This window comes from Neolamprologus brichardi, chromosome 23 (assembly GCF_056152115.1).
Source record: "Neolamprologus brichardi isolate AB-2024 chromosome 23, ASM5615211v1, whole genome shotgun sequence".
In the NCBI taxonomy this organism is placed as follows: domain Eukaryota; kingdom Metazoa; phylum Chordata; class Actinopteri; order Cichliformes; family Cichlidae; genus Neolamprologus; species Neolamprologus brichardi.
The window spans coordinates 14,679,295-14,705,807 of record NC_142125.1 but is presented as its reverse complement, the minus strand read 5'-3'; the positions used below and the strand labels follow the sequence as shown (position 1 = coordinate 14,705,807).

Below are 26,513 nucleotides of genomic sequence, written 5' to 3'. Positions count from 1 at the left end.
CAAATACCAGCTTTTTTAAAGCTGAAGTTAAAAAGTGTTAAGTTTAAATATGGACCAATTTGTAGACTTCAAAACTTAAAATATTAAAATTAGACAAATGCTGGTCGTATTTTGCTGTCATGCAATTAAAAGTAAAGTTTGGGACGTGCAAGTGCCAATGCATATTTATATTTCTAGCCGTGGTCTGAAAAAAAATGCACAAAGTAGTCAACTTGACCCAAAGTTATTAATCACACTGCTCATTTCTTTCAGAAACACAAACTTTTATTTTCAGTATGACACTAAATGCAAGCCATGAGGCTAATTTTATTCTTCTTTAAGAAATTCAGTTCTTATTATAATTAGAAGACTGTCAACAAAGGATATTTCTGAAAAGGAAATATAGTTCTGACCCTTATTCTTTTCTAGAGCTTCTGAAGCAACACCAATGAAACAGTCAAACATACAAAAATGTCAGCATGCATAACAAGCCTGTTTGTGTTGAGAAACAGCCCAACAAGGGCACTATGACGAATGCAAATAAACAGAATCCAGAGTTCCGTAGAGTCCAACAAAAGACACCAGTCATAAGAACAGAGACAAAATGATATTTTAAATTATAATAAAATAAGACAAAAATCAACGTAATGACATTCAGTTCAAACAGAAGGCGTCAACTATCCGGCAGGGCTCTCCTCTGAAGTCAGTGATGTGTTTCTAGCTCCACGATGGTCCACTCTCCCTGTGGAGAAGCAGCATCTTCTGGGGAGAAGCTGGTTACAGTAATGCTAGTGGAGGAGTCCTCCATGGGTGAGATAAGCTCCGCCCAACGTTTGAAGGTCTCCTTCTCTGGGGACAGGAAAGCCTGCGAGTCCAGACAGTCACGTGACAGAGACAGAGTCTGCTTGATAAGATACTGGGCCAGGTTGAGCTCCTCAGGTACGGGGTTTATGACACCCAAATTGGACGCGTGGTCTGTCAGGAGCTGCTTGAGCAGGCTCCAGTCCCGCTCGGCAAAATCGCTGCTTTTATCCCCATCCCCTGTTTGCTTTTCTTCCTCTGCTTGCCGTTTAACATTCCTGTCCTTGTCCGAAAAGTGCTCAATAGCTTCCCCCACATCCATCTCGTAAATGGGGGACAGGGCTTTGGATGGTCGGCGGTCATGTTTGCAGCTTTGATCCAATCTGTCACAACCAATGTCCCCTAAAAACAATTGACAATACTGCACAATGACAAACTGAATCATTCCTGCACAGGTCTTTTACTCATTTCAGAGACTAATCGCTGCAAACTAAAATAAAATTTAAAAAAAAAAAACAAAAAAAACAGAAAATTTACCCTTAATGCAACTGTTCCCTTTAAAACACACAACAAAAAAACAAACAAACAAACCCCACAAAACCCCGTAGTGATGTCAGGTGACGACAACACAGTGAGCGAGCAGTGATACTGATGATCACATATGATTATCACCACAAATTTCAAGTTCATCAGTTCAAAACTCACTCATCACTTTAGATATGCACGTCAAAAGGCAAACAGTTGCTTTGAAGGTAATGTACAGAGGTTTGCTTTGCAGGATGCATCTCTTTATCCACCTGTTCAAACAAAGTAAGCCATGCACTACCAGCACCAGTGAGCTTTGCATTTGCCAGAAAGTAACAGTGATATGTTTTGATATTCACGTGCAGGCAGACGTAAGAAACAGACTTAAATACTGTCACAGAAACCGAAATGCGAGCAACAATGCTTTTACTTAGTTGCACAAAAGATGGCATAACACCATGTTTCTTTAGACATTCTCTGTCTTCTCTACTTTTAACAAATTACAAAAATGGCAAAAGACTGATAATTACAAAATATCTCATGGTTGCATAGGGATAAACCCTTGGAAGTGGTGCAGCAGGACTTCTTTTTCAGGAATATGATAGTGAAAAAAGAGAGACATGGCAGGACTATGAAGACTGCTCTAGACACACGGTACGTACGTTACAGAGGAGGCTACTGACACTACACAAAACCTACTGAACAGAAGTGTATAGACAACAAAACACTTTCCTTAAAAGATGGACCTCTACGTGTCTAGACACAGGTCTACTGGGTATGATGGAAGATGATGGAAAAATCAAAATATAAAACATAAATAAAGGATGGCGCTGATAATGATAAAGCAATTTCAACAACGGCATGCATGTGTGCTGTGCAAACTTTAAAAAAAGGTAAACAAAAATCAGAAAGAGGTACAATCTTGAATACAAATAAAAAGAAACAGAAAAGCCAGGGAAACGTTTCCTAGCATAACAATCTTTTCTGAGCAGCAGTGGCAGTTTGGTGTCATCTACTTTGTACAAACAGTTTGTATATTTGGACTTTTAAGTCAGGTAGTCACTCTCCAAAGATTTGGAAGAAAAAGAAAAAAACCCTAACATGGAATTTACCTGATTACAATTTTAAAAAAGGTGCTACGTATAACATTTTAACACCAAAAAAATAAAAAATAAAATCATCTATGAACAACAAAATAAAACATCACTCCGCTGCAGTTTCACTCACACATGATTCTCAGTCTTACTGAAGATTTGAGGTAATTTGTTTCCATGTAATAAGACATTGAACATATTTTATTTCAGTCTAGTGTTTCCATGCGTAGAAGCACTTAAGTGCAACATTGGGACAACCATGAAAGTGAATCAATGCGCCATGCATTAGTTTTTCTTAATGTGCCTCTTTGCCATGTTTTTGCTCAGAAGATGGATGTCTACTGTTCAGTGCAGCAGTCATTGTTATAATGTTGAGCTAAATCCTGTCCCTCTTTTTAAGTACTTGTACTTTTATTTAAAAAAAAAAAACCCTGCAGGGGAACAGTGGAGCTCAGAAACCGCTGTTATACTAAACCATACTCCAATAAAAGCTGGATGTAGCCACTGTGATGCCACCTACTGGTTAATGGACTCATTGCACTTCTAAAGCTCATCATCGATTCTTGAGCAAGAGATGAACATATTTAGACTTGGAGTGCCAAATTATCAGCTGATGTTTGTATGCTTGGTTAGCAAGCTGTATCAATGAACTGCACCTGTTAGGTAGTGCTGAGTAACAGGCTAATAAATTACTAAAATTTCACTCACACAGACAGAAACTATCCAGTCTGTAACAGAGTTATTTTCAATTCAAAAGTGGAGCTGATCTGGTCTGAGGAACTGTTTTTAACACTTCCACTCTGGCTAAGTTTTTCAGCCCTGAAGGTTGCTGCTTGATATCCATCAAAACGGGAAGTATACAGCTAGAAAGTAATTTAGTTAAACAAGACAAAATGTTTATTTTAACCTTTGTGGTTTATAATTAGCATTGTATCATTTTTGAGCTTTTAAAAGTGTCCATGTGAAAAAAAAGCCAAGCTACATGCTACAGTGCAATTTATCCCTAAGAAGACACCAACAGAAAAACAAACACAAATAGTGTGTCAGAAAGAAAACAGGTGCTGTAGCAGCATGTTCTCATACAGCAGCCAGTGAGATTTATGAAAAATATCTTGATTACTGGCATAACAAAATGATCAACTAAACTATAGTCTTATAGTGCGAGGAATCATACAGGCGAACGAAAATGAATCGATAAACTGGTATTAAAATGCTTTATGTAGCACCTTCAGCTATTTCAAATGATCTGTGGCTTAAAACGGCCAAAGATTCTTCCACTGCATAAAAGAAATGAAAAAAAAAAATGATAAAAAATGTATTTTTTATGTACATAAAAGTGCATTGAAAAACCTATGTCACAAGCCTTGTCAGAAACAAGGCAGATTATTTTAGGGAAATACAATTTTATGATCATTTTTAATGAAATGTACACTGTTTTTCTCTTTGATGAGTAAACTGAGTTTGGGCCTACATGCCTCAAACTAAAGGTAGTTCAGTTGTTAAAAGATGTACAGTTTCGATGGGACCAATTTCCATCTGTAAAAGGATATTGATGTTGCAAATTCAAATTCATACCAGCTACACGAGAGGGCTGAGATGAGAGAAAGTTTTTAGCTGTTAAAGAATTATGACTATAGATTTTATTTGAATTTGAACTTCTATTTGTTACTAGTTACTAAACTAGTACACTTTGTAATATCCTTTTTTCTGAAGGTGGGGTAAGGTATATACTGGAAGTAAGTAAGGTAAAAGAATTAAAGTAAAAGTAAATGAATCCTGTGGGGATAAAATATACCTTCACTGATGGAGATTGGGGGGATAAGATGGGTTTGGATTTGGGGTCTAGGAAGGATCCGGAGATCATACATTACCTGCTGGAGATTGTGCAGCATGTACAGGAGAGTCCCCTGTCAACTGAGACTCATTTAAGTCTAGATGTAAATCAGCTTTCTTGCTTTCTGAAGGATTGGAGTAATTTTTGCTCATCCCTCCATTGTACTGTTCAGTGTGACGCAGATCCAGATGGCATGGGCGTTCTTGGGGAGGCGTATCTCTGGTGTCAGAGCCCAGGGGAGGACAGCTGGACTTCACTCTGTCTACCTGGATGTGATTTTCCTCCTTCTGTGTGGTGTCCTGGATCTCTGTAAGGAATACAGATTTTTCTTCCTGGTCCTCCTCAGGTTTTTTGTGCTTCATACCTGTGTTTTCAACATGATGTGGCTGGTGGTTCTGTTGGTCACTGAAAGGGGCGCTACTGAACTGAGGAGCAGAAGAGTCATTATCAAAAACATCACAGGGAGTCACATCTTGCTGCTGAGGTGGAGTTTGGACACCGCCCTCCTCTGAGCCCAACTCCTCGCACTCATCAACAGACAGCAACACTGACCGACGGAAGTTAGATGACTGATAGTCTGGTTGCTCGTTCTCCTGGTCCACACCTTCGTCGTCAAAAGCCAGGTTGACTATCCCCTGATAGTGTGGTGAGGGTTCGGTTGGCAGCAGCGGACCCTGACCTGGAATCACTTCAACTTCTGATCGCTCATCTTCTGTTTCCTCCTCCTCCTCCTCCTCATCTTCCTCTTCCTCAGAAGAGAAGAGCTGGTGGTCAGGGACACTTTTTACAGTCACAGTGGCCTCAACTTCTGAGTGCTCCTCCTCCACTGGCACCTCATCTCTTTGCAACCACGAACGAGGGCGTCGCCTTACTCCCTCTTCCTCGCTGGTGGTCTCCGCTTCTCTCCCACGCAGGCGGACCTCCACTCTCAACCCAGCCCCACCTTCATACATCTTCAACTCTTCCGGCGTGCTGGTGTCACTGCTGCTGCGACCCAAGAAGTCGTGACAACGCATGGTGCCGCACTTGGACACGCCTCTATCGTTGGAGCAATCATCATCCTGTGAACCTCCTGCATCGTAGTCCTCTGAGCGGGGCTTGATGTCGTCAGAAGAAGTGGTGTGTGTGCTGCCGGTCTCGGATTCTGGGCTGACCTGATGGTGGATACCGCTCCAAGAATCCTCTACAGGGGTTTCAGTGCTTCCCACGCTGCAGGGGGTATCTACGAGCTGTTGAGTGTCTCTTGGGGGATTTGGCGAGCTGATCTCATGAACGTCTTCGCTGATGTGAGCTGGGATGGCATTGCTTTGAGGCTGTTTCACTTTGCTGCCTTCAGTTTTTTTACAAACGTCTGCTTTTGGAGAACTGACACGGGTGGCGTGTTTAGCTGCTGGTGCATCACTGGTCTTGTCTCCTCCACCAGCAGTGTTTTCCAGCTGTACATGAGACTTCTGGAGACTCTGCTTGGGGCTTGACTCTAGATGACGTGACTCTTCTCCATCCTGGTTTGATGGCTGCGTACTAGGTGCTGCAAGCTGAGCAGAGGGTACTAACTGTGCAACATCTTTTTGCCCAACAGCATCTCCAGAGCCTTCATTTGGACCCAGCTCTGTTTCGCTGTCTGCCTTTTTACTATTCACTGCCTCTTTTCCTTTAGGTTCTGATTGCTTGGAGGCAGCAGCAGCTGTAGCGGAGGTTTTAGAGGTTCTTGCAGCTTTTGGTGAAGATTTCTCTGTAGAGAACTCTGTAGTACTTTTTGGCTTTGATCCAGACTTGGCAGCTGCTACTGAGGATTGCCTGGAAGGAGCTGAGGAGGCTTTTGCTGGTTTAGTACTGGACTTCGCAGAGACTCCAGTGGCTGAAACGGGTTTTGTGATCTTCTTTTTAGGAGTTTCACTAACTGTTTTATCCGTTGCTGTTGGTTTTGAAGGATCTTTGCAATCTTCTTTCCTGGGAGAAGCTGTTTTTCTTATGGAGGATCCATGTTTGGAGCCTTAAAGAAAAAAAACAAGGACAGAACATTAATACTATGCAAATGGTGTAAAGACAGACCAATTAAGAAGATTTTAAAACTTCACCATGGTGATCTGGTGTGCTCCTTCCCTTGGTATCTGCTCTTGCTGCTGTCACTGCAGTGGCCACTTTCTCTTCTGGACCAGTCTTTAATTTGCTAGTTTCTCTCCCACCAGTTTTTTTGGATGGACTGATGAAACAGGCAGACAAAGCAATAAAAACAACCACGTGAGAAAATTATTTTTATTTAACAAATACTTAATTAACACTCCGGGACAATATCATCATAAAAATATTTACAGGAAGAGCTGCGAAAAAACCAAATCATGAATTAATATTTAACACCAGTGGGGGGCAGCAATGTTATTTCTCCAATTTGGTCAAGGGCAAGCTTCTGAGACATGAGCAGACTATAAATCCAAGGAACTTTTAGTGGTTACTTCGTGTCCTTGTGAAGGATGTTTTTCTTGGCTATTAAACAAAGTCAGACTTCAGGAACACAAACACAGAGGACATTTTTACAGTCTGAGACATGCTGTGGGCTCAAGGTCAAAATGTCTTTTTTAGCTGAGATATTAGGAGAGAATTTACACAGCAGAGGTTAACAGAAGCTTCCTCCGATAGCTGTGATTGCTAACAGCAAAAACAAACAAAGAAAAAACATGATCAGTTTTCTCACAAAAATTTATGTGAAAAGACAATTTAGCGATAACCATTTACCACAATCCACCACCCACACCACACTCAGATGAAAACTCAAAACTGACCCAAAAATGCAACAAAGATATTTTTCAATTATTTGCAGGCTAAGGAAGAAAAAAAAAAAAGATTCGTTTGTTTCTTTCTGGGGAGCCAATGAAATATTAATGTGCTCCCTTGTGATGCAGACGTCAGGTGATGCTGACTGTGAAACCGATATTTTTAACACCTTTGAAAGACCCATAACAGGCTTGTCAGAATACACTACACAGTTGCTTTTATCCTCCTGACAGCTACATGTGACCTAAAAAAAAGAAATACATCAGGCAATAGTGTGCTGCAGTGCACATCTTAATTGCCCTAGATTTACATTACTAAACATGCGCTCTCACGCATGTTTGGTTTTCTACATACTGACTGCTTGAAACCAATGAGACTGAGCGAGTGTCTGCTGGATGTGCTTATTTTACAAAGTACGTTTAATATACATGAACACAAAATTCTCTGCACTTTCACATCTCTATTTGGGTGACTGAGTTGTTTTTGACCTTCTGACATATTTCCAGTACTGCAGGTGGCAGAAGTGGGTTTTTTTTTGTTTGTTTGTTTGTTTTTTGGTCACAGAAATTTGAGTTATAGAAGAGCGTTGTTTATTACACTTTTCTTTTAAAGCTACTTATTTACAGAAAGTTATTAGCAACCAAAATACAAAAGGAAGTGACTGTTTGTTTCCCAAACCCTTGAAGTAAACAGCTGGCTGTGGCTGTGGCTTGGGAGGTGGAGTGGGTCATCTTATGTAAGGGTCCTTGGGACCAAATTGCTCCCTATGCTTCCATCAGTGCATGAGTTGGTGCATGCACTTAAAGATAAAGAATAAAGCATTGCATAATTGTTTGACCTTGATTGAGTGAGTGAGTAAAAAGTGCTTTGAGTGCTCAGTTAGAGGAGAAAAAAGATACAAGTAACAGTCCATTTAACATATTAAAAACTTTACTTGAATGTCATTTTATACTAAGCCCCCAAATGGGAACATCTAAGGGGTAAATGTAACCATTAGCATTTGACTGAATATATTAACATGTTAAGTGCTGCAATGCTAGAGTTAAACTCACCTGCTAGTCTTTGTTGCATCTGATCTCTGAGGAGCTTTTGTCATTGGGGATTTGGTTACTGCCTTGGCCTGGTGTTTGGGCTTTGCACCTAAAACAAAGAATATGGATCACATGCAGAACTGCTGCAAGCAGAAGTTTGTGAGTGCACTAATTTCATCCCTCCAACTATATTTAAAAAAACAAGAGAGTAGAAGGAAACAATAGAAAGGTGGCCTAATGTAGGTGCTCTTAGCGCTTAAGCTCACATTACAGGAGGTTGCTTTCAGGGTGGAGTATGGGGGGGACACATGCTGCATTTGTACCAGCTGAGGCCCAGTTGAGCTGTGAACACTGATATCATTTGGGATTTGCTGAACCTCTTTAAAGCTTCACTCAGTAAAAAAAAGCTCAAAGTAATCAGTCACACCACCCTGTGTGACAGCTGTAAAGGGCTTTGACCTCTGCTGTTTTGTTTCCAAGGACAGGCACATGCACTTTGTTTCCTCATGAATCAACATTCGTACATGACACTGCCCTTGTCTTCCACAAAATCCCTCCTGGCCACAACGCCACTTTGATCATACTAATTAGTCTGGAGGCCCCTTCATATTTCAGCTACAGTTTTATCCCTGAAGTGTCAGTGAGCTGACTCACTAACACTTCAGCCTGGCTGCTGTGATGTACTATACAGTAATTGATGTCAGTCAGAATGTAAAGAAGTCAATAAAGAATGCGAACCTGGAACAGAGTGGGAGTCATTGCGAGGGCTGCTGGCACAGTTCTCTGGAGATGCACTGCCTGATGTAGATGAAGTGTTGGGCTGGGCTTGGGTGGTGCCAGAAGTGTTGTCAGCCTTTCCTGCTGAGCTCTTTTGAGCTTTCATTCCTGCTGTTTGGCTTGCAGATGTGCCGCCTGTGGGAGAGGTTTTAGGCCTTGCACCTGGATTTGGCTTCTTTTCATGTTCTTTAGCCCCAGGAGAGCGTCTGGGGCCATTGGCACTGGCTATATCACGTCTAGCTCCCGCAGCTCCCGTGCCATTGACAACTGGCACCCCAGCTGATGCTGTCTTTGCTTTTGCTGCTACACCTCTGTCTGCTGGTTTCTTCACATTCTTTGCCTTGGATGTTTGACCATCCCCTGGTTTGTTAGCTGCCCCAAGTCCATCAGACTTCATGACTGATGCAGCACTGCGAGAGGAAGGATTTCTGTTTACAGACACCCGCTGGGTCCTATGAACAGGAGGACTCTCAGGTACAGATGAAGGGCATTTTATAGCCCTTGACTGCAGGGGAAAAAAGCACATTAGTTATGTAACAGTATTACTGGAGTGAATTAATAAGCCACAAAACAGAGCACTGCCTTAAGAAAGTAAATCATATTAGTTTCCTATGGAACACTAGAGCATACCATTAGAAACAATGCCATCTATCAACTCTGAGATCTAGACAGCCGCCTGAGCACTCTATAGTTAGAGCTAAGCTATGAATTCTATTGTGTATCCCTTTGTCTTTTTTCACTCAGAATCTATCAGCTGAACATTCCTCTTCTCACTGCTTCAAACCACCTCCTGAAAAATCTTTAGCAGCTCCACTGCTCCTAACCACTCTTGGCAATGTCTATCTGAAATGCCTCAATCAGCTTATCTTATCGACACATCTGCTGTTCTTTTCATACGGTATCCTTCTCCTGTGAGGGTAAAGCCATGATGACATATGGCATGCAACAGACAGGCCACAACTTTTCTCTGAGCTAAAGCAGCCTCGCAATCATAAAACTCAGAGTGCTTAATAACAACCACAATAAATAAAAAAGGACCTTAAATGAGGAAACAAACCATTTAAAATTATTACCTGTGAACTAGTGAATACAGGCTTTTTTCCAAGTCTTCGACTGTCCCCTTTATCAATCGCATCTGTCAAAAAAAAGGATGAAATCAAGTTCATTTCAATAAGCCAATCAGGATTCTGCCAATATTCAAATCTGAGCATAACACAGATGAAAAGGTGGAACCATTTTCTTTCTTTTTTTTTGTAAATGACGCCGTCCTGATGTCTCGTTCGTTATCTGAGCTAAAGCAGCCATTCTGTTCATTCACAAATCCCTGTTTCCACACCCTATGTTTACCACTAAAGAAACAAACATTAAATCAGTGGACTGATGGGGTCACCTGTGTCTGGTAAGCATTCGTCCAGACAGAGGATGGCCATTTCTATACTTCATATCTAATATTGCTAAAAATTAAAGCAAAGTGAAATTTACTCTATTTGCCAAAAGTGCATTTGTTATGTTTGCATGCAAGAGTGAATTCTGATTTCAATAGGCAAGAAATGTAGCAGTAATAATCCCACACCGATACCAGCCAAATATATTATTCATGCAGTACATTTCAACACACTTCTAAGAAAGCAGTGTATTATTAGTACGTGCAAAGCAGTGCAGACCGACAAAAAACAGGAATCCAGCCTTTCATTCACACCCATTAAAAAACAAGCATGGCGTATCTGGTGCCTTTACCATACTGCTGTGCACACATCTGCCAAACACTGTTAAAATATAGCTTAAATGTGTAGAAAAGAGCCCTGGCTAGACAATAAATTGGTTAGCAGTGGCCAGGTTACAGTGCAGAAAGAAGCCAACAGCATATGCTTCGGAGCTTTGGTTCCTCTCTAATGATGCAGAACCACTGCCTCAGCACTAGGGTGAGGGAGAGTGAAAAAAAACAAACCCACTTACATCCACACACCGCATTAAGAACCTTCTGTGTGCCTGGATATAATAGATCCCATAAATGGAATAAAATTCTTTACCTGCCAGTATCCTCTCTCTGTGTTTGGATGATAGAGTCTCCCATCCCTGCGTGTGGCGAACCGCGTAAAACGTCTGAAGCAGGAAGGTCCAGAGCCGGCCGCGTAGCGCACAAATCTCTTGCCTGAACGGCTGGCGGTAATATAGAGGAGAGAGGGAGGAGAAGAATGGAAGGGGTGCGCTAAAGCACAAGCGAATCAGCAGCTGCTTCAAGAACCCTTCTCCATGGCAACAAATACCCCCTCCCTTCTCCCTTTGCTCGCTGAATCTGCCCCCTCCCTCTCCTTCCCCGTCTCTGTTGCAGAATCAACTTGGGCTCCCTTGAGAGAAATCTGTGATGTCACGGGTTGATGCAGACACTCCTTTTTCCTTGCTTGATTCTAAAAAAACAAGGCTGGACAAGTAGGGAGGAGCGATCTCCACCTCTTCCGCCTTACCCACAACACATACCCTTCTCTGGCAGATACACAGGCTACGCAGATTAGTGAGGGTTACACGTCACAGTCTCCCTCTGCTTAATCCATTGTGCCGTACTGTACAGTATTTAGAGGGGTTATGTGCTTTGACATGTTCAGCCAGGTCACTTTCTCCTGAAAGTCCTCTCACAAGCTTAACGTTCCTGCTTGAATGGTTTTATTAGTCCCTTTAACAAAACAGTGACACATTGCATGCCACTATTTCTATACTTGTTCATCCAATAACTCAGAATTAGAATCCACATTTTTCCATATTAGTTCCTTTTGTATAGAAAACATATTACAAGGGGCCTCTAGAAATATTTAATCTGTCATGTCTGTAATTTTTTTAAATTAAAAATACAACTGTAAAATATTTCACCAAATGTCCAAAAGTCACAGGATTAAGAGTGTGTTTTGTACAGTGCATTTGCACAGGATAAGCAAAGTCAGTGCTTTGCTCAGACATCTGTGCTCTCTATCTACAGACCTTAGGTTAATTTTAATAACTGTTGAGTCCGTTTAAAGACATCAAAGTATTCCAGGCCAAATGCTTTTAATGAATATTTTCCTCCTTACTATCTTAGATGTTTCAGTCTTTGCATTGTATTTTGTGTAATATCATTAGTCCTCCTGATTTAAATCCAAAAAGGCTGTGTAAACTTTCACATGCTACTTTCATTGTAGCCCCACTTCTCTTGTGCAGGGTAAAATTAAAGAGAAAAGGTGAAGTGAGTACAAAAAACCAAACAAACTGCAAATTATAATAAATAAATAAACACTGGATGCACAGGATGAATATTACAAGCCTTCTGTCCTTGGTGAAAGATGCTAGGAGATTACTAGGAGTACATGTAAGTTCACCAACACTCAACCAAGCAGAAACTGTCACACGTGTAGTTCTCCATGTGGTGGTAGCATCTGTGTGCAAGCATTTACACTTTGACAGAAGCAGAGAATATGAAGGATGTTTCTGCCGACTAATTTCCTAAAAAGGAAGAATCTCAAACTGAGAACATTTTCACTGACAAGATTAAATATTGTGTGTATATTTGAAAACTATTTCAACTCATGACTCACATGTGTCAACAAATATTTAACCAATAACCCATATTTTGTGGCATGTGAAACACCCCACACAGGTTAGTTTGCTGAACATAGCTAACATTAGCAGTGCTAAAACCAGTAGTCTTCTTTGCCTGCAGGTCAACATCCAGCTGATTGTACAGAAAGTGGTAAAGTATGTTTGTATAAGTTTTTGCTGACACAGGCTACATGCAACATCCGTGTTGCACGTTAAAATCCTGTAACATCATCTGTCTGTCTCTCATTTTCCACCTTGCCTTTTTACGAGGGTTGTTTCCATGTGCTCCCCCATTACCTACCACTTAAAGTGGCTGCGAAAAATCTAAGAACCAACAGTTAAGTGGTGTCGTACATTAATAAAACACAATGTTAGAATATTTAGTCCTCCTATAATGTTGCTGATTTAACAGATTATTCAATACGAGGGTAAAATAATGTTTGCTTAATAACTTGTCAACAAAAATATTGGCGTAACATGTCCTGGGCAAACTAAAATTTGCTTGCTTGCTTTTCCAGGTGGTCTAGGTGACTTACTATTACCCACCTTTGATTGTAATTAATGTTACAGATCTACATGGACTGAACTAAGCAAGGACATTTCATTTGAACTGCACTACACAGATGTGATACAGTAATATAATAGAGTTGTGACTCATTTCACCTCCTCTAGTTGTTGCAATCGCCTCTCCATGCAAAAATCCTCCTCAAAGTCATCTCCGCAAAGCGAGTGCACAGCAGTGAAAAGGTCACAGCAGTTATCCACAGTCACACCTTCCCTGATGGCTGAACAAAGCTTCCTTAACAGCGTGGGCTCTCTAGTAAACTCTTCTCTCTGTAACGCAATCAGACATAGAGATAAATATGGGGGCTGCTTCTTGTTACATTTCCAGACCATCGTAATAAATCAAAGTGTATTTGTATGGCTACTTCACCAACTCACTATGCAAAGGTCCTTGAAAGCCTGAGTGTCGGTGACTTTGGGGAAGTGCTGCACAATGACACGCAAGCTCTCCTCCTGCAGCTCTGTGGCCAGGCTTCTCACCTGTTGGGCCCACTTGACTTCAGGGAGAGAGCCAATCAGCTGCTCAGTTCTACAGAGCATGGTCACGGCGTTCTGCACAGTCTGCATGGAAATATCTATAAGCTAAAGAGACTCTTGCTACGTGACAAAACAAATTAAAGCTGAATGAGCACAACTCCATACAAAACTCTTTTACTCCTGCCCAGGACCTATTGATCAATTGAGGGATTCCCCCGCGTCGTGCAACCACTCTTGGCCAGCACAGAATCCCAGTACTTGGCAAGCATGAGCAATATATTCGCCCCCCCCCCCCCCAGTGATGTAAAACAGGCTCACAACTCAATTATCAATAAAAAGGCTGGCTCACTCCCCATCTGTCTGCATCATATTCTTCAATCACCCACCCATTAATAACCAAGAATTTAATAAAGGTCATCTTTAATTAGATCATGTTCAAATTTCCTTCCTGTGAAAAAAAAACCCCAAACAACACTGCTTGATGATACTTTATGACCATCTATTATATGAATAATTACAGCTGCAGACTCTGGGAGGGACAGACTTACCATTGTTTCAGTTACAGCTGTTAGGCAGGCTCTGTGGAGTTCAGGTGGCAACAGGGAGAAGTTCCTCTCACACCAGACTTTCACAAAATGCTCTGCAACCCACCTAAAATGACATATTAGAGATTAATAGGATGGCTAATTTTCATTTCAGCAATTCTATCACTTATTCCAAAATAATTTCTCTGCACCGTAACCCTGAGGCTCTGAGTATCAGCCAGCAGCGTGTTGCTTGAGGGCAGAAAAAAAATGAATGACTGAGTGAGCATGAGAGGCTTGGTAATGCACTGCTGCAGAGAACAGCACTGTTCGGTTCACCATCCCAGTCGCGTGACTCATCAGACTCAATAGACACAACGGGGTAAGGGCAGCCCCTCCTCCCCACAACTTACATCTACACACACCACTTCAAATAAGACCCATCACAGCCAACTCACAGCCTCCCTCAACACATCCGATTCCTCTGACCTACATTCACACGATTCTTGCCCACTCACTGCAGAGTGCAACACCACAGTGTGCAGTAGTATCAGATGCGAAACTGAAAAAAAAAAAAGACTTCGATGCGCATCACATGTGAAGTGAATAAAATCCGAGAGCAGAATGAAAATATGTAATATCTGCTGTAAAACTGGTGTTTTGTTTTGGTGCAAAACACCAGATTTCTTTGAGCTTCATCGTTCCACTGAAGCAAAATTCATTTACTCTCATGTGATGATGTGATTGCTTCATTGGTTGCCAAAGTAAACGTCTTTACTGAGCACTGTGGTAGTTTGAAACACGCCATGAAAGGCTCTGTAATGGGAAACACAGAATCAGAACAAAAAATGTAGACACCCAGACATCAATTCACACAGCATTAATATTTAGAGGTTGGTAACTTACACTGAAATTATAAATACACAAGCCTAGCATCGGACAAATATCACATATTTGTTTGCAATAATTAAAAATTATCCCAGGTCCCCTGGTATTATGCATCCTGTGCATAGGTTTAACTCCTATGAGAATTATGAATGATGCATTGGCAATTATAAGATAAATTATGAGATAAATTTGTGAAAAAGTCACAAGTCAAATTCCTGTTTTCTTGGTGTCAAGCACAGCTGGGTGAAGGTCCTAAGAAGGCAGTGCTCTGGATCACTCGAAGCCATAGCTCAATCAGAAGCATCAAAAGTAAACAATGAATCAAAACTGAAAATAAACTTTGTAACAAATAAAGAATGTGCTAAATAAAGAATTACTTTATTTAGAATAACTCCAATCAACAAAAGATCTGTCAAATGAATGCTGTGTAGTTGTAGTCTCAAACAAATCTCAGGACGAGAAACAAAGCCAAAGGGGTGAGCTAAGCCACAAACAAAATCTCATATTGACTGATTCTAAGTTTGAGAGTTTTGGCATTAACAGACACCACGATGGATCAACACTGAAACACCATTACGGGAACCTTAGAGTCTATACGTGTAATTTGCTACTCTGGAGTTGGACATCTGCACTGAATAGACTCCAGCCAGGCCCAGGCTAAGAAGACACAGCAGTCCATTCTTTGGAGAGATGCTTCACCCTCTGGGTTCTGAAACCTTGTGAGTATATGCATTTGTAAGCCGTAAGAAAGCTTCCAAAAGTGTGGGAGTCTTGTTAAATTGCCCAAACAGTGCTGAGTGCAGACACTTACCGCTTACACTGCATATGGAGGTTTTGAAGACCTAAGGCATGTGTGAAAGAGAGGCACTCAAGGACTGTTTTCTGAACTCCATCAGCTGGCTGCAACCGCACACAGACAAAAAAAACCAAAAAAAACAGCAATACAAGTATATAAAATGCTTTCAAACCATTTCATTTAGGATGCAGCAGCATTCGGTACTGAGAGACTAAAGAAAACAAGAGATGATTACCTTTTTGAACAGATTTTCTAAGGACACCTAAAGCTAAATGTGTGGAGACAGTAACCACAAAAACGTTTTTCTTTTTTTAAATCCATGATGCCACATACTATTATGTACATTAAAAAAAGAACACATCCTGCATTAGAACTAGGGACTTTTCTGAGGCCATTGAAGACACATGACTGTGTGAAGATTGTGTGTGAAGGCTGAAACTATTTTTTGCTGTGTGATCATAAATTCAACATATCTGAAAAATCTAACTTCAACGGCTTGCTGGTTTTAATGACATTTTCATTCAAGTCCATGAAAGCCATCCATCAAGGTACTCTGCTTGTCAATAGCTCACCTTAGGGAAGAAGCGGCAGTAGTCTCGGGTCAGAACCATTTCCACTACATCTTTCAGCCCCTCCAAACCCAGCATGTCTGCAGCCAACACCACCTGACTGTGGAACAACAGACACCACATCCAGGTCAGCATCTTTTCTTGGTTCTGAGATTTATTTCTGTCAGTTTTGTGTACATACAATACCTGGCACTGGCTCTTCTGGGCAGATCCACAATGGCTCCGTACATGAACTGAAGCAAGATTTCCATCTCATCTGGCCCCAAGCTAAAAAGATTAAAACAAACTCTTTATAAGCCTTGAATTGGAGGTTAACAAACGAAACTGCCCCAGATCTCACTCTAATATTCTCAATCTATGCACATTTCTTTGGCTATAAAGCCGAATAAACCGGTAAATAAAAATCAATTTATCATGCAGCACTCGATCCTTGTGCAATATACGGGCCTCACAGGTTTCCCTATATGTGCAGGCACTCTATTCTGATTTCTGTCTTCCCCGTTACCCTTAGATCAGTAATGCTGAGGTGTGTGACACGTCTCTCCCTGGAGGGAAAAATGGGCTTCATTTGCCTCTGCCATTCTGAAAGAAGGAGAATGCGAGTGGTGATGCTGAGTGGGTGGGTGGTAGCGGGGGCTCTTCAGGAGGAAAAGGATGAGAAGACATTTATGTGCCTCGCAGAGGAAACATTCCAACTTTGCTTGGTTGAAATCTGAGCCAACTATATGAGATTTCACTGACAGCACACCAGCTGTGTCTGTTTTTGAAGTGTGGAGTTAAACATGGCATTGTGAGTGAAACCACATACAGTGCAGAGCCACCTCTGTAGCAATGCATGAATAATTAATGCTCTATATGCAACTGCACTGTTCAGAAATTACGTTAGACCAGAAGTGGAGGTGTATTATTGATCCCTATGTCCTGCTGCTACGTGATGCTGATGTACTGGCCTTACCCTTGCAGAGTGATGCACTGTCTGGAGCTCTCCATCCAGCTCCCGCTAAGCATTGCTCGGAAGTACTGAGATCGTGCACACAGGATTGCCCTAGAAACCCAATAAAGCAGACAGCTGCATGTCAGAGAGCCACCTACCATTTATTCTTCACATCATTTGCAACTGAAATTGTTTGCACTTAAGCAGCTTTGAAGTGACAAGCAAGAAGAAAATAATTAAATAAAAGAAATCGAGTTTTCTTGAATCTTTAAAGGCTATTTTTATTCTCACTGACCTCACTGTACCATCACTGGTGTAAAAATACACGAGACTAGAATATTTATAAAAGGCATTAAAGACAAGAGAGATTTCTTGTCTTATGGCAGCATTTAGCAAATATTAGTGGCATGTAAAATAAAGTCTAAATTTAATTAATGACTTTGATTTTCTTAGGCTAAATAGGATAGCAGGCAGTTTGTTTCACAAATGCTTCTGGCAGATTTTGTTAAGGTAAAGATACGTCATCAGTCAATTGGTTTAACAGTAGGTCCAGTTTGAGGGGTTCAAATATTTTTGGTTGACTACAGCTAAACTCTAACAGTCAATCCATTTTCTTTACCACTTATTAAATCCGGGGTCATGGTGAGCTTATCCCATGTGTTCATTAGGCAAGAGGCAGGGTACACCCTGGTCAGGTCCCCAGTCCATCACAAGGCTAACAGACAGAAACAGACACCCATTCACTTTCAGATTTACACCTTCAGCCAATTAAGAATCACCAGCTGACTGAGCATGCATGTTTTTGGACATTCCATAAGAAGCTGGAGTATCCAGAGAACACCAAGCGGGCAACCTCCACACAGAAAGCCCCCCGCCCCAAAAAAACAACAACAAAAAGAAAAAGAGCCCAGCTTCTCCTCTCTGCTGAGCTTTTTCTGACTAATGGGTCCCCTGAGCAGGATCTGGGAAAATCCTGTCTCCATAGCTACTACAACCTCTGCACTGCTGAATGACCGCCCACCACCGCTGCTTCACATTTGCATGAGTCAACAGCATACGCACAAGCTTTTTATTGTTTAACATCTGACAAATGTGGCTGTGATGTGCTGAGGTGAGGCGCTGCCTCCGTTGTTTTGTGAACCAAAAAAATAACCAAGATTAAATGGAAACCACACCTAGGTGCTTTAAATTCAATCCCATCAACACATAACACTTAGAGAATCTATGGGAAATTTATCAGAGGAAACAAAGAACATAATAAGGCAAATAAAGATATACCAAGCCAATTTTTTTCAGCCTCAAAACAATACCTATACTTTGGTTTTTGGATACTGCTAATACTGACTACCCATCAAATACTTGTAGTAAGTCCATAAGCTGCGTTCCTCACTCTGATTAAGAAACTATAAATTGTTCCTTTATGTGTGAGGTAACATCAGGCTTGACTTCAATATTGCTGGATTGAACATTGGACTGGTAATTATTATTAAAAGAACAAATTACATCAGACAAAGATGAAAGACAACATGAACTAATTTATGTTATTCAACAAAAATATTTGCTCGAGTTTTATTTGAGCTCAGTGAGTCTTTACTGCATACTATTTTATGGTCATCCTAGTTTTTTCCTTTCCAGCCTCACCTGTGGGGAACAGCTGACAAGAGACAGGTGACGTGTAATAACATTAAGCTTCCCAAAAAATTTGAAACCAAACATATGGAGAAAGAGAGGAGCTGACAAAGAAAGCACCATGATCATAGGTTTCAGTCACTCGGTTGGAGTTTGCAGTTAAGTCAGCTGCAAAGAGACAAAGCAAAGCTGCTGGGGTAGCAGATGTGAAATACCTCTAAATTGTATTATCTTCTTCCATACTATGTTAGCCATTAGTGCACTGCTGCTGCTGCTGAACTGTGGTGTAATGAACAAAGAATAAAACAGACACTACGTAGCTCAGCCCAATTCAGCCTTCTGAGTCAGAATCAAACAATATCCGATCCAAATACTGCACCGATGATTGGCTAACTCTAATTCAGTGAAATGACCTGAATTAACTTAACTTACAGTGTCACCTCACCTTCTCATTCATATAACACAGCCCAGTGGTTTAATCTTTGCTTGTTTTCATTCAAACTGCATATATTTTACACGTTTTGAGTTACGGTGAAAAAAGGGTAATTTCTGTATATGATCATATAAGCTTAGAAATAATTGTAAATTGAGCTGCAAAAAAACATTTTTTATTCCCAGTGTTTGGATACAGATGGCTGAAAATGTTGTCATGAATAGATCTACCTGTGGCAGGAGAAGATCTGATCTGCTACTTGGATAGTAATGTCACACTGCTCTCCCCTTTGGTACAGATCCAGCAGGTCAGCTCCGAGGCCAGAGGCTGGCTCGAGAACAACAGCATCTGCACACGAGTTGAGAAGGATAATGAGGAAGGACAGGAAGTGGAGGGTGAAAAAAAAGAGGAAAGCTTTAGGCTTATATTAATCTGCTGAGACCACACACAGAATGTGTGTATATGAGATAGCTCTCAGTAAACCAAGTTAAAAATACTGTAAAATATAAAAGCAGAGTAAAATCATGAACTATCCACAGCGTGGCAATCCTGTAATTACCAACAACAACAGGGATCTCAAAGCGATTAGCCCTTAAGTGGATTATGGCTGAGATAACATGATGGGAAGAAAGTGGAGGCGGGAGAGTTGCTGAGCAGCTGAGCCGTCACATAACATGAAATAAACCCTCATGGAATAGAGGCTGGATCTGTTTACCTGATTCAGTGGATCTATGAAGGTCTGCTGTGTCGGGAGCAGGCAGAGTACTTTCTGGCACGGAGCCCTCAACATCTGGGATTATTGGAGCCGAGCGCATGCTCTGGTCTGCTGTGTACACTCGCCTGCAGGGGAGAAAGACTAAATTTAATTAAGAATCTTTCATACATATTAAAATGACAGTCTCATCTGACGCAGCTAGGCGATCTAAAGTGTGCCGAATTTGCTGTTCCTGCTCAGTGAAGCATTTAATAAAGAGGCTAGCAGGCCAGACCTCTGCCCTAACACCTTCTGAAAGGCGATTGCTCTGCTCTGGGTATTGTGTTATTGTATCAGTTTGAGTCACGGTCATAGTCAAAACAACAAAAGAGGAAGAAAAACGAACCAAGCAGACACTTTGTGAGTGGTTTCCCCCAGAAAGAAAACAAACAAACAAAAACAAAAACTCTTTACGTCTTACCAAGTCAGCTGGATGGTGTAATCACTTAATCACTTAAATGAGATCTGCTCATTTTGGTTCAAGTTTTTTTTAATTGAAGTTCAGAAATATAACACAGACACAACACTGCTTGTCATATGGACATGTGAGTCTCAAAGAAAAGCAACAAAGCAAACAGGTTATAACAAATTTAGACAAACTATAAAACACTACAACTTAAGACATTCCTATATATACTTATTTTAGTGTATAAACAATATAATATCAGTGAGCAAAATGTTTTTTCACACCTCATTTTGTTTATTATATAATAACTTTGCCTAGGTGTTTCCAGCTAAATGCAAATTTTTAGCCACATGCTTGAAAGTATATTCGTTTTTTGCTCACTGCTGCTGCTCCCAGTGGCCATTTAAAGATCGAAAACATGTACCATTTTTGCTGGTGTAATGAATGAGGCTTTAGTAATCTCCTCTACTCAAATCTAACAACCAACTGTGCTTACTTGTTTTTAACTGTTTTAAGTTAGTGCAAACAGATGCAGAAATAGGAAGCTGACTATCACGAGAGCCTCCCTCCTCGCTGCGTATCCTCACTCTATAAGAAGACTGAGGTGCAGTTCAGTGCTATAAGATGTCCTCTGTACTTTATCAGTTTATGTATGCGTCAACTTTCTGTTGTTGTTGTTACATCATTTTTTTATCATAGATGTGATTAAGAGTTATTCTTTATTTTAATGTTGGCCTAGGAAACATTTTTTCTTTCTTTCATGTTTTTAGCATGTTGAATAGTGACCTCTCTCTTTCTTTCTGCGTTTCTTTTGTGTTTTTTCAGCCACTGTGTCCTTGTTTCTTGTTTAAGTAACCGAAACATTTTAAAAGACTTCTGACAAGTCTTCTAATTGAAATAAACATCCAGAAATACTGCTTCTCCCCACCTCTTTCTTTCCCATAATCTCCTGATTTAATATATAAAATTTAGAGTTCTTTGTTTAACTAGCATGCTTAGCTACACTGTAAATGACACTGACACACAGGATGAGTTTAAGTTTAATTAAAATTTGAACAAATTTGGTGACATTGCTGCACAGATCACTTTTTCCTGCACCAACACAACGGTGGACATTTTCATAAGGATTTCTGAGCAGTTTTTTCATTTTAGTAATAAGGTTTAGTGTGAGGTTTCATTTAAATTTCACCATCCACAAAACATCACTGTTTTGCTTCCCACCTACCACATATAGCAAGAAAAGAAAAAAGCTGAACCCTTTCAGTAGCAGCAGTTTCTATATGACCTTATTTAGAGTGCAATGTCTAACTATTAAGAACGTCTTCCAGAACTAGGTAATAGAATAAGTAGTGCTGCTGGGAAAGAAGTTTTAAAGCGACTTCTCATTTCTGTGGCAGTGCAGTTCTAAGAGGAAGGCTTCTTGTCCTAATTTTAATTTGCTAATGAGACTCCATTCATTGAATCAAAGCCTGCGCTGCAAGGCTTTGGTTAAAACTCAGTTTGGTATTTGTGCATCTCAGCAAGAACTTGAAAATGAGCAGTGTAATTTATTATTCAATAGCTGCAGCATTTGCAGAGCTCACTGAATCAAGATTACCAGCGCTTCAGAATAAATATGGAGCACTTGGCGCCCCCTGTCAGACAGACACTGAAGCAGCAAAGATAACACATCAGGGAACAACTACTGTCTCATAACACCCCTGCTAGGAAGCAGATGTAGAGCAAAGGTTTCATGTATACTCAGGGAAATGACCTACCTAAGGAAATCTTTGAGCCCAGACAGCTCATAGTCTGGCAGATGGATGATGATGGGATCTTTGTGCGTCTGTCCCTGAAGGACATCAGGAGCTCTGGCCAACAATACAGCTCTGTGTGCTCGGATCGAGCCAGAGCCAGCATACAGAGAAACATCAGCCTCCAGCTCTTCCTGCAGTAGCCTGGGGAAACACATCACAACACTTTAACAGCGGTGTTTAACAAAATAAATAAAACAACAAACGTTGAGAGACAGTTTCATATTTCATTGATCTTTAAGAACAAACACAGAAAGGAGACAGTGAAGAAAAGGCCCAAGGCTCTGAAGATTCATCTGATGGCCCATTTTTCCACTTGAGAACAATACAAGCAGAGTCCTGAGGCGGTCTTATCATCTCATCCAGCCTCAATAACCAATGACCCAGAAACCAGTCAGCTGATGGCCAACTGGACACTATGACTTCAAACTCTGGTGCTGTGTCCACTTGTATTACCCTTTGATTAGAAATGCTGCCCGTGCACCAAGGAGATCCACATCCCAGAGTTTCCATTCATCTGTGAAACCTAGTGCAACTTTGCTTGCACCAAGTTTTCTATTCCAGATCCACTGATCCTATTATCTGAGGAAAAGCTCCACCCACGGCATTTCTTAAATGCAAATTTGAAAGTAAGTAAATATAGTAAACGTTGTACCTTCTGGAGGTTATTCAACAATATTTCCTCTGCTTCTGTGTTATTTTAACACATCATGAATAATTATGGTTTTTATAAATACACTTCTGTCATTTCTTATTATTATAACAACTCTAATATGGAGCCAAGCACGTTTAAGAGACATTTGGAAAGCAATCTTTTTTTTCCCAAAGGAAAACTTGGCCTGATTCAAAAGAGCACTGGCTGTGAAACAACATCATTTATTAGACTGTGTCAAAATGGTCGATAAGTACATGTAGGTAACGTATATGCCAATGAAGCTTCTTAAAAAGACAAGAAAATGTCAGGCGCCTTCATCCAACAGACAAAGAAATACTGAAAATATGTCAGATGACATGGGTTACTATTTCACAAAGAAAGAATGAATACAGGAGTGAAAACCAGCTCTATACTCTTAACGTTTGAACAGCACTGGAGTTACTGCTAAAAAAGTTATTTTTTCTCACTTATAGTGATGAATATCTCAGTGTGACACCAAATCTTTAATCAATAAAGCTGTCTGACAGGCTGTGCAATCGGTTTAAATGCTATGAGTGTGCGTGTGTTACTGAACATTCAGAAAATCTAGCCTGGGTTATCAAGGTGCAGACAGTAGATTTTAACTCCAGCTTTACTTTCTATAACCACATTTTGCTGCTTTTTTAGAAGCTTTTAATTAAATCTTAAATATTTTTTTAAGTAGCATACAAAGGTGGCATAGTGGTTAGCACTGTTGCTTCACATTAAAGGAAGGTCCTGGATTCAAATCTGCAATCTGGACAGGGCCCTTCTGTGTGGAGTTTGCATGTTTTCCTCATGTCTGCATGGGTTCTCCCTAGGGTTGTTCGATATAACGATATATATCGGATGACGATATAAAAACGTCTATCGTTTCATTTGACGCTATCGTTTGTTTCGTGGTGTCGCAAAATAAACTGTTTATGGCAATATTTTTTCACCGTTTTGATGGTCACTGTAGTGGCTATATTAATTTCTTAAAGTTCTCTCTATCTCTTATATTTAATATAACCACACTACAGACGGACAAGCGCATGTTTTTATGCGTTGTGGTTACCAACAACGACGGTAACACTATCGCGTGTCCGCTTGTTTATGTTCCACATAAACCTTTCACAATAAAGCTCAAGATCCTGTTGAGACTTCAAAATAAACTGAATCACGTGAAAGAGCAGATTATTTACGGATGAGAAGTAAAAAAAAAAAAAAAGATGCCAGGTGCTAAAAAATAAACCTTAGACTCAAACGTTAGAACAGGCTTTTCCCTGCAGTACGCCGTGTAATAAATACTCACAAAGAAAACGGCGGCTGTTACGACTTATGTCTAAAAATGTATAGTTTCATACATCGGTTAAAACACTGGACTCCAGGTACATGACTCCCAGCTGGAAACACTTTCCGCCAGTCGAGCTGCCCGAGAGTCACAGAATTTACAGAAAATGTTACATTTTTGTGATTTATATCGTTATCGGGACGATAGAATTCTTATATCGGGATATGAGATTTTGGTCATATCGCACAGCCCTAGTTCTCCCCAGATACCTCAGCTTCCTCCCACAGTCCAAAGGCAGGCAGTGGGATCAGATTAATTGGTGATTATAAACAGGATGCAGGTGTGAACTTAAGTATGAATCGCTGAATGCCTCTATGTGATAGCCCTGTGACAGACTGATGAACTGTCTAATGTGTATCCAGCCTCTCGCGCTATGGCAGCTGGGATAGGTTTACACTTTACCTGAAAAGTGAAGTACTGCAGTGACATTTTCTTTCCCTGTTTTTCTCAATCTTAAATTGAAGATTCTCTTTCTTTGCAAAATCTGATATTGAATTATTTAAGCTAAAAGTGGTCTTTTTTTGTTTGATTTAATCAGCTCTTTCTTCAAGTTCACATTACTGGACACAAGAACTGGTCAATTTTTATCCTTTGACAGCTCGGAACTGCCTTGGACAGCTGGATGAAAACTTGTGGCACATGTGTCAAAGCCCAGCATTTAACACTGAGCTTTATGAGTCAGTGTCAGACACCTTACCTGTTCAGGTCTGAAGACAAAGCCGAAGATAAACATCTCTTCAGCTGATCCTTGTGTTTGCGCTCTTTGACCTGGAATTCGAGTCTCGCTGCCTCACTGGTGATCATGGTGTGTTATGTTCTCTAAAAGTGAGACAAGAGGGAAGACACACTTCAGCTTGTGAACTCAAAGGTGTTCTGGTGGAATGAGAACCACATCTTCCAGTGGCATGCTGTGTGCACACTATGACAAAGTGAGGCAGATCATCACAAACTGTGACAACTACACCAACAAGGATCACCTGACCAGTGCTGTCACATAGTCCAGGACAACAAAAGGCTACTGCGTTCACCTTTTTCCCCCCGTAATCATATGCTGCAATACCATCTTTCTCCACAGTCGCTGACTCATATTCGCTTTCCTTTTCTATCCAAAGAGGCGCTGTTAGCCAAGTTTAGCGAAATCAATGAAACCTGGAAGAGGTGACCGCAATAACGACAGAAATTCACCACGTTACGTGACCGAGAAATTTATTTAGCCGTACCACTAAAAAGGATGATGATGTTATCCATGGTAAAATACCTGCTTTCGTGTGTTTCCAACAGAAAACACACCCAGCATCGCAAATATTAACCAGTGTCTGTTTGTGTGAAGTTTAATACTCAATAAAGCAATCCTTTTACAAAATTAAATACACGGAGCCCAAATTCACCTGCTCTAGCTCAGGTGTTTCCTCGTTCTCTGTGGGCTCCAGTTGGTACTGTAAGCAAATCAATCTCATTTTCCTCTGGCTGCTAGCATGCTAGCTACGAGGAGCTACCGTTAACAGTAAGTTACCCTCTTTAACCTTTAACTACCCTCGTCAAAAAATACACCTGCACAAATTAACTCCAGTCGATAGCTGCCTGCGAGCACGAGGCTCGGTAACTGCTCGTTAAGGATAAAATAAATGAATATGCTGACCCACTGACCAATGTTGTTGACATCACTGCTACACGCTGTTCGCCACCCACTACGACGCGGTTTGTCAAACGAAAAAGGAGTGGACAAGCCGGAAGCTTCGGCACATGCGCAGTACACCTAAAAAGCTACCTAGCTAAAGAAAACGATGCATTCACGTACAGCCTCTTCTAAACAGACAAACGCCAAGAATGAACGGCTTTGTTTGGGTGAATACTTCAGAGATGAGAGACATGGAATGTAGCTCCACTTTTTGAAATCTATTTTCTTTTATACAGTAGAAGTGATGATAAATACAGAAAGAATGAAAGCATGCTAAAGTGACATTAGCAAGAGAAAAACCTAGAATTATCAAACAACTAGAAGGAGGAGGGTCGCGTACTGGAGCGGGCATATATGGCAGGAATATGAAGATTTCAACACATTTAGAAAAAAAACCCATAATTAGTTAGAGTGAAAACCCACCGATAAATATTGCATATTTTATTGTGGTTCACAGTGTCATATAAAAATTGTTGCTTTTGAAAAAGCTAAAGGCTTTTTTGTTTTTGTTTTAAATATGCATACATTATAATGTCCAGTTAATAGAAACCTGAAAATAGAAACCTGTTTTCTACTGAGTTACCGGAGTCAGTGAAGGCAGCAAACTAGCTCGCCTTACTAGCATTTACGTCATTGTTCTATCCCGGATTATTAGTCCGAGTTTACGATGCCACTTTACAGT

General features: G+C 40.7%; 1 protein-coding gene across 4 annotated transcripts; it reads right to left on the bottom strand.

Moving 5' to 3' along the window:
- Window positions 1–242: 242 nt before the first annotated feature.
- On the bottom strand, window positions 243–25,866 carry btbd8 (BTB domain containing 8). 4 transcript variants are annotated; one of them, XM_035907474.2, is made up of 19 exons: window positions 25,793–25,866; window positions 24,851–24,972; window positions 22,112–22,291; window positions 19,910–20,034; window positions 19,425–19,542; window positions 17,154–17,243; window positions 16,385–16,465; window positions 16,202–16,298; window positions 15,645–15,733; window positions 13,970–14,072; window positions 13,323–13,505; window positions 13,044–13,214; window positions 10,844–10,973; window positions 9,887–9,948; window positions 8,775–9,318; window positions 8,058–8,145; window positions 6,312–6,436; window positions 4,271–6,226; window positions 243–1,182 (listed from the first exon to the last, which is right to left on the bottom strand). In XM_035907474.2, exons 2-19 carry the CDS (start codon window positions 24,955–24,957, stop codon window positions 683–685), a joined length of 4,749 nt encoding a protein of 1,582 aa, XP_035763367.2. In that variant the 5' UTR covers window positions 24,958–24,972; window positions 25,793–25,866; the 3' UTR covers window positions 243–682. The 4 variants fall into 4 exon arrangements, with proteins under 4 accessions (XP_035763367.2, XP_006790547.2, XP_035763368.2 ...); XM_006790484.2 differs by having other exon boundaries at window positions 25,797–25,862; XM_035907475.2 differs by having other exon boundaries at window positions 25,801–25,859.
- Window positions 25,867–26,513: the final 647 nt, after the last annotated feature.

Excerpts from the sequence above, each read along its gene's own strand:
- btbd8 (XM_035907474.2), bottom strand. The coding sequence starts at position 24,957 with ATGATCACCAGTGAGGCAGCGAGACTCGAATTCCAGGTCAAAGAGCGC. Across the intron at positions 15,734-16,201 it reads ACTGCCGCTTCTTCCCTAAG|CCAGCTGATGGAGTTCAGAA; the intron begins GTGAGCTATTGA and ends GTGCGGTTGCAG. Across the intron at positions 8,146-8,774 it reads TGACTCCCACTCTGTTCCAG|GTGCAAAGCCCAAACACCAG; the intron begins GTTCGCATTCTT and ends TCTTTGTTTTAG.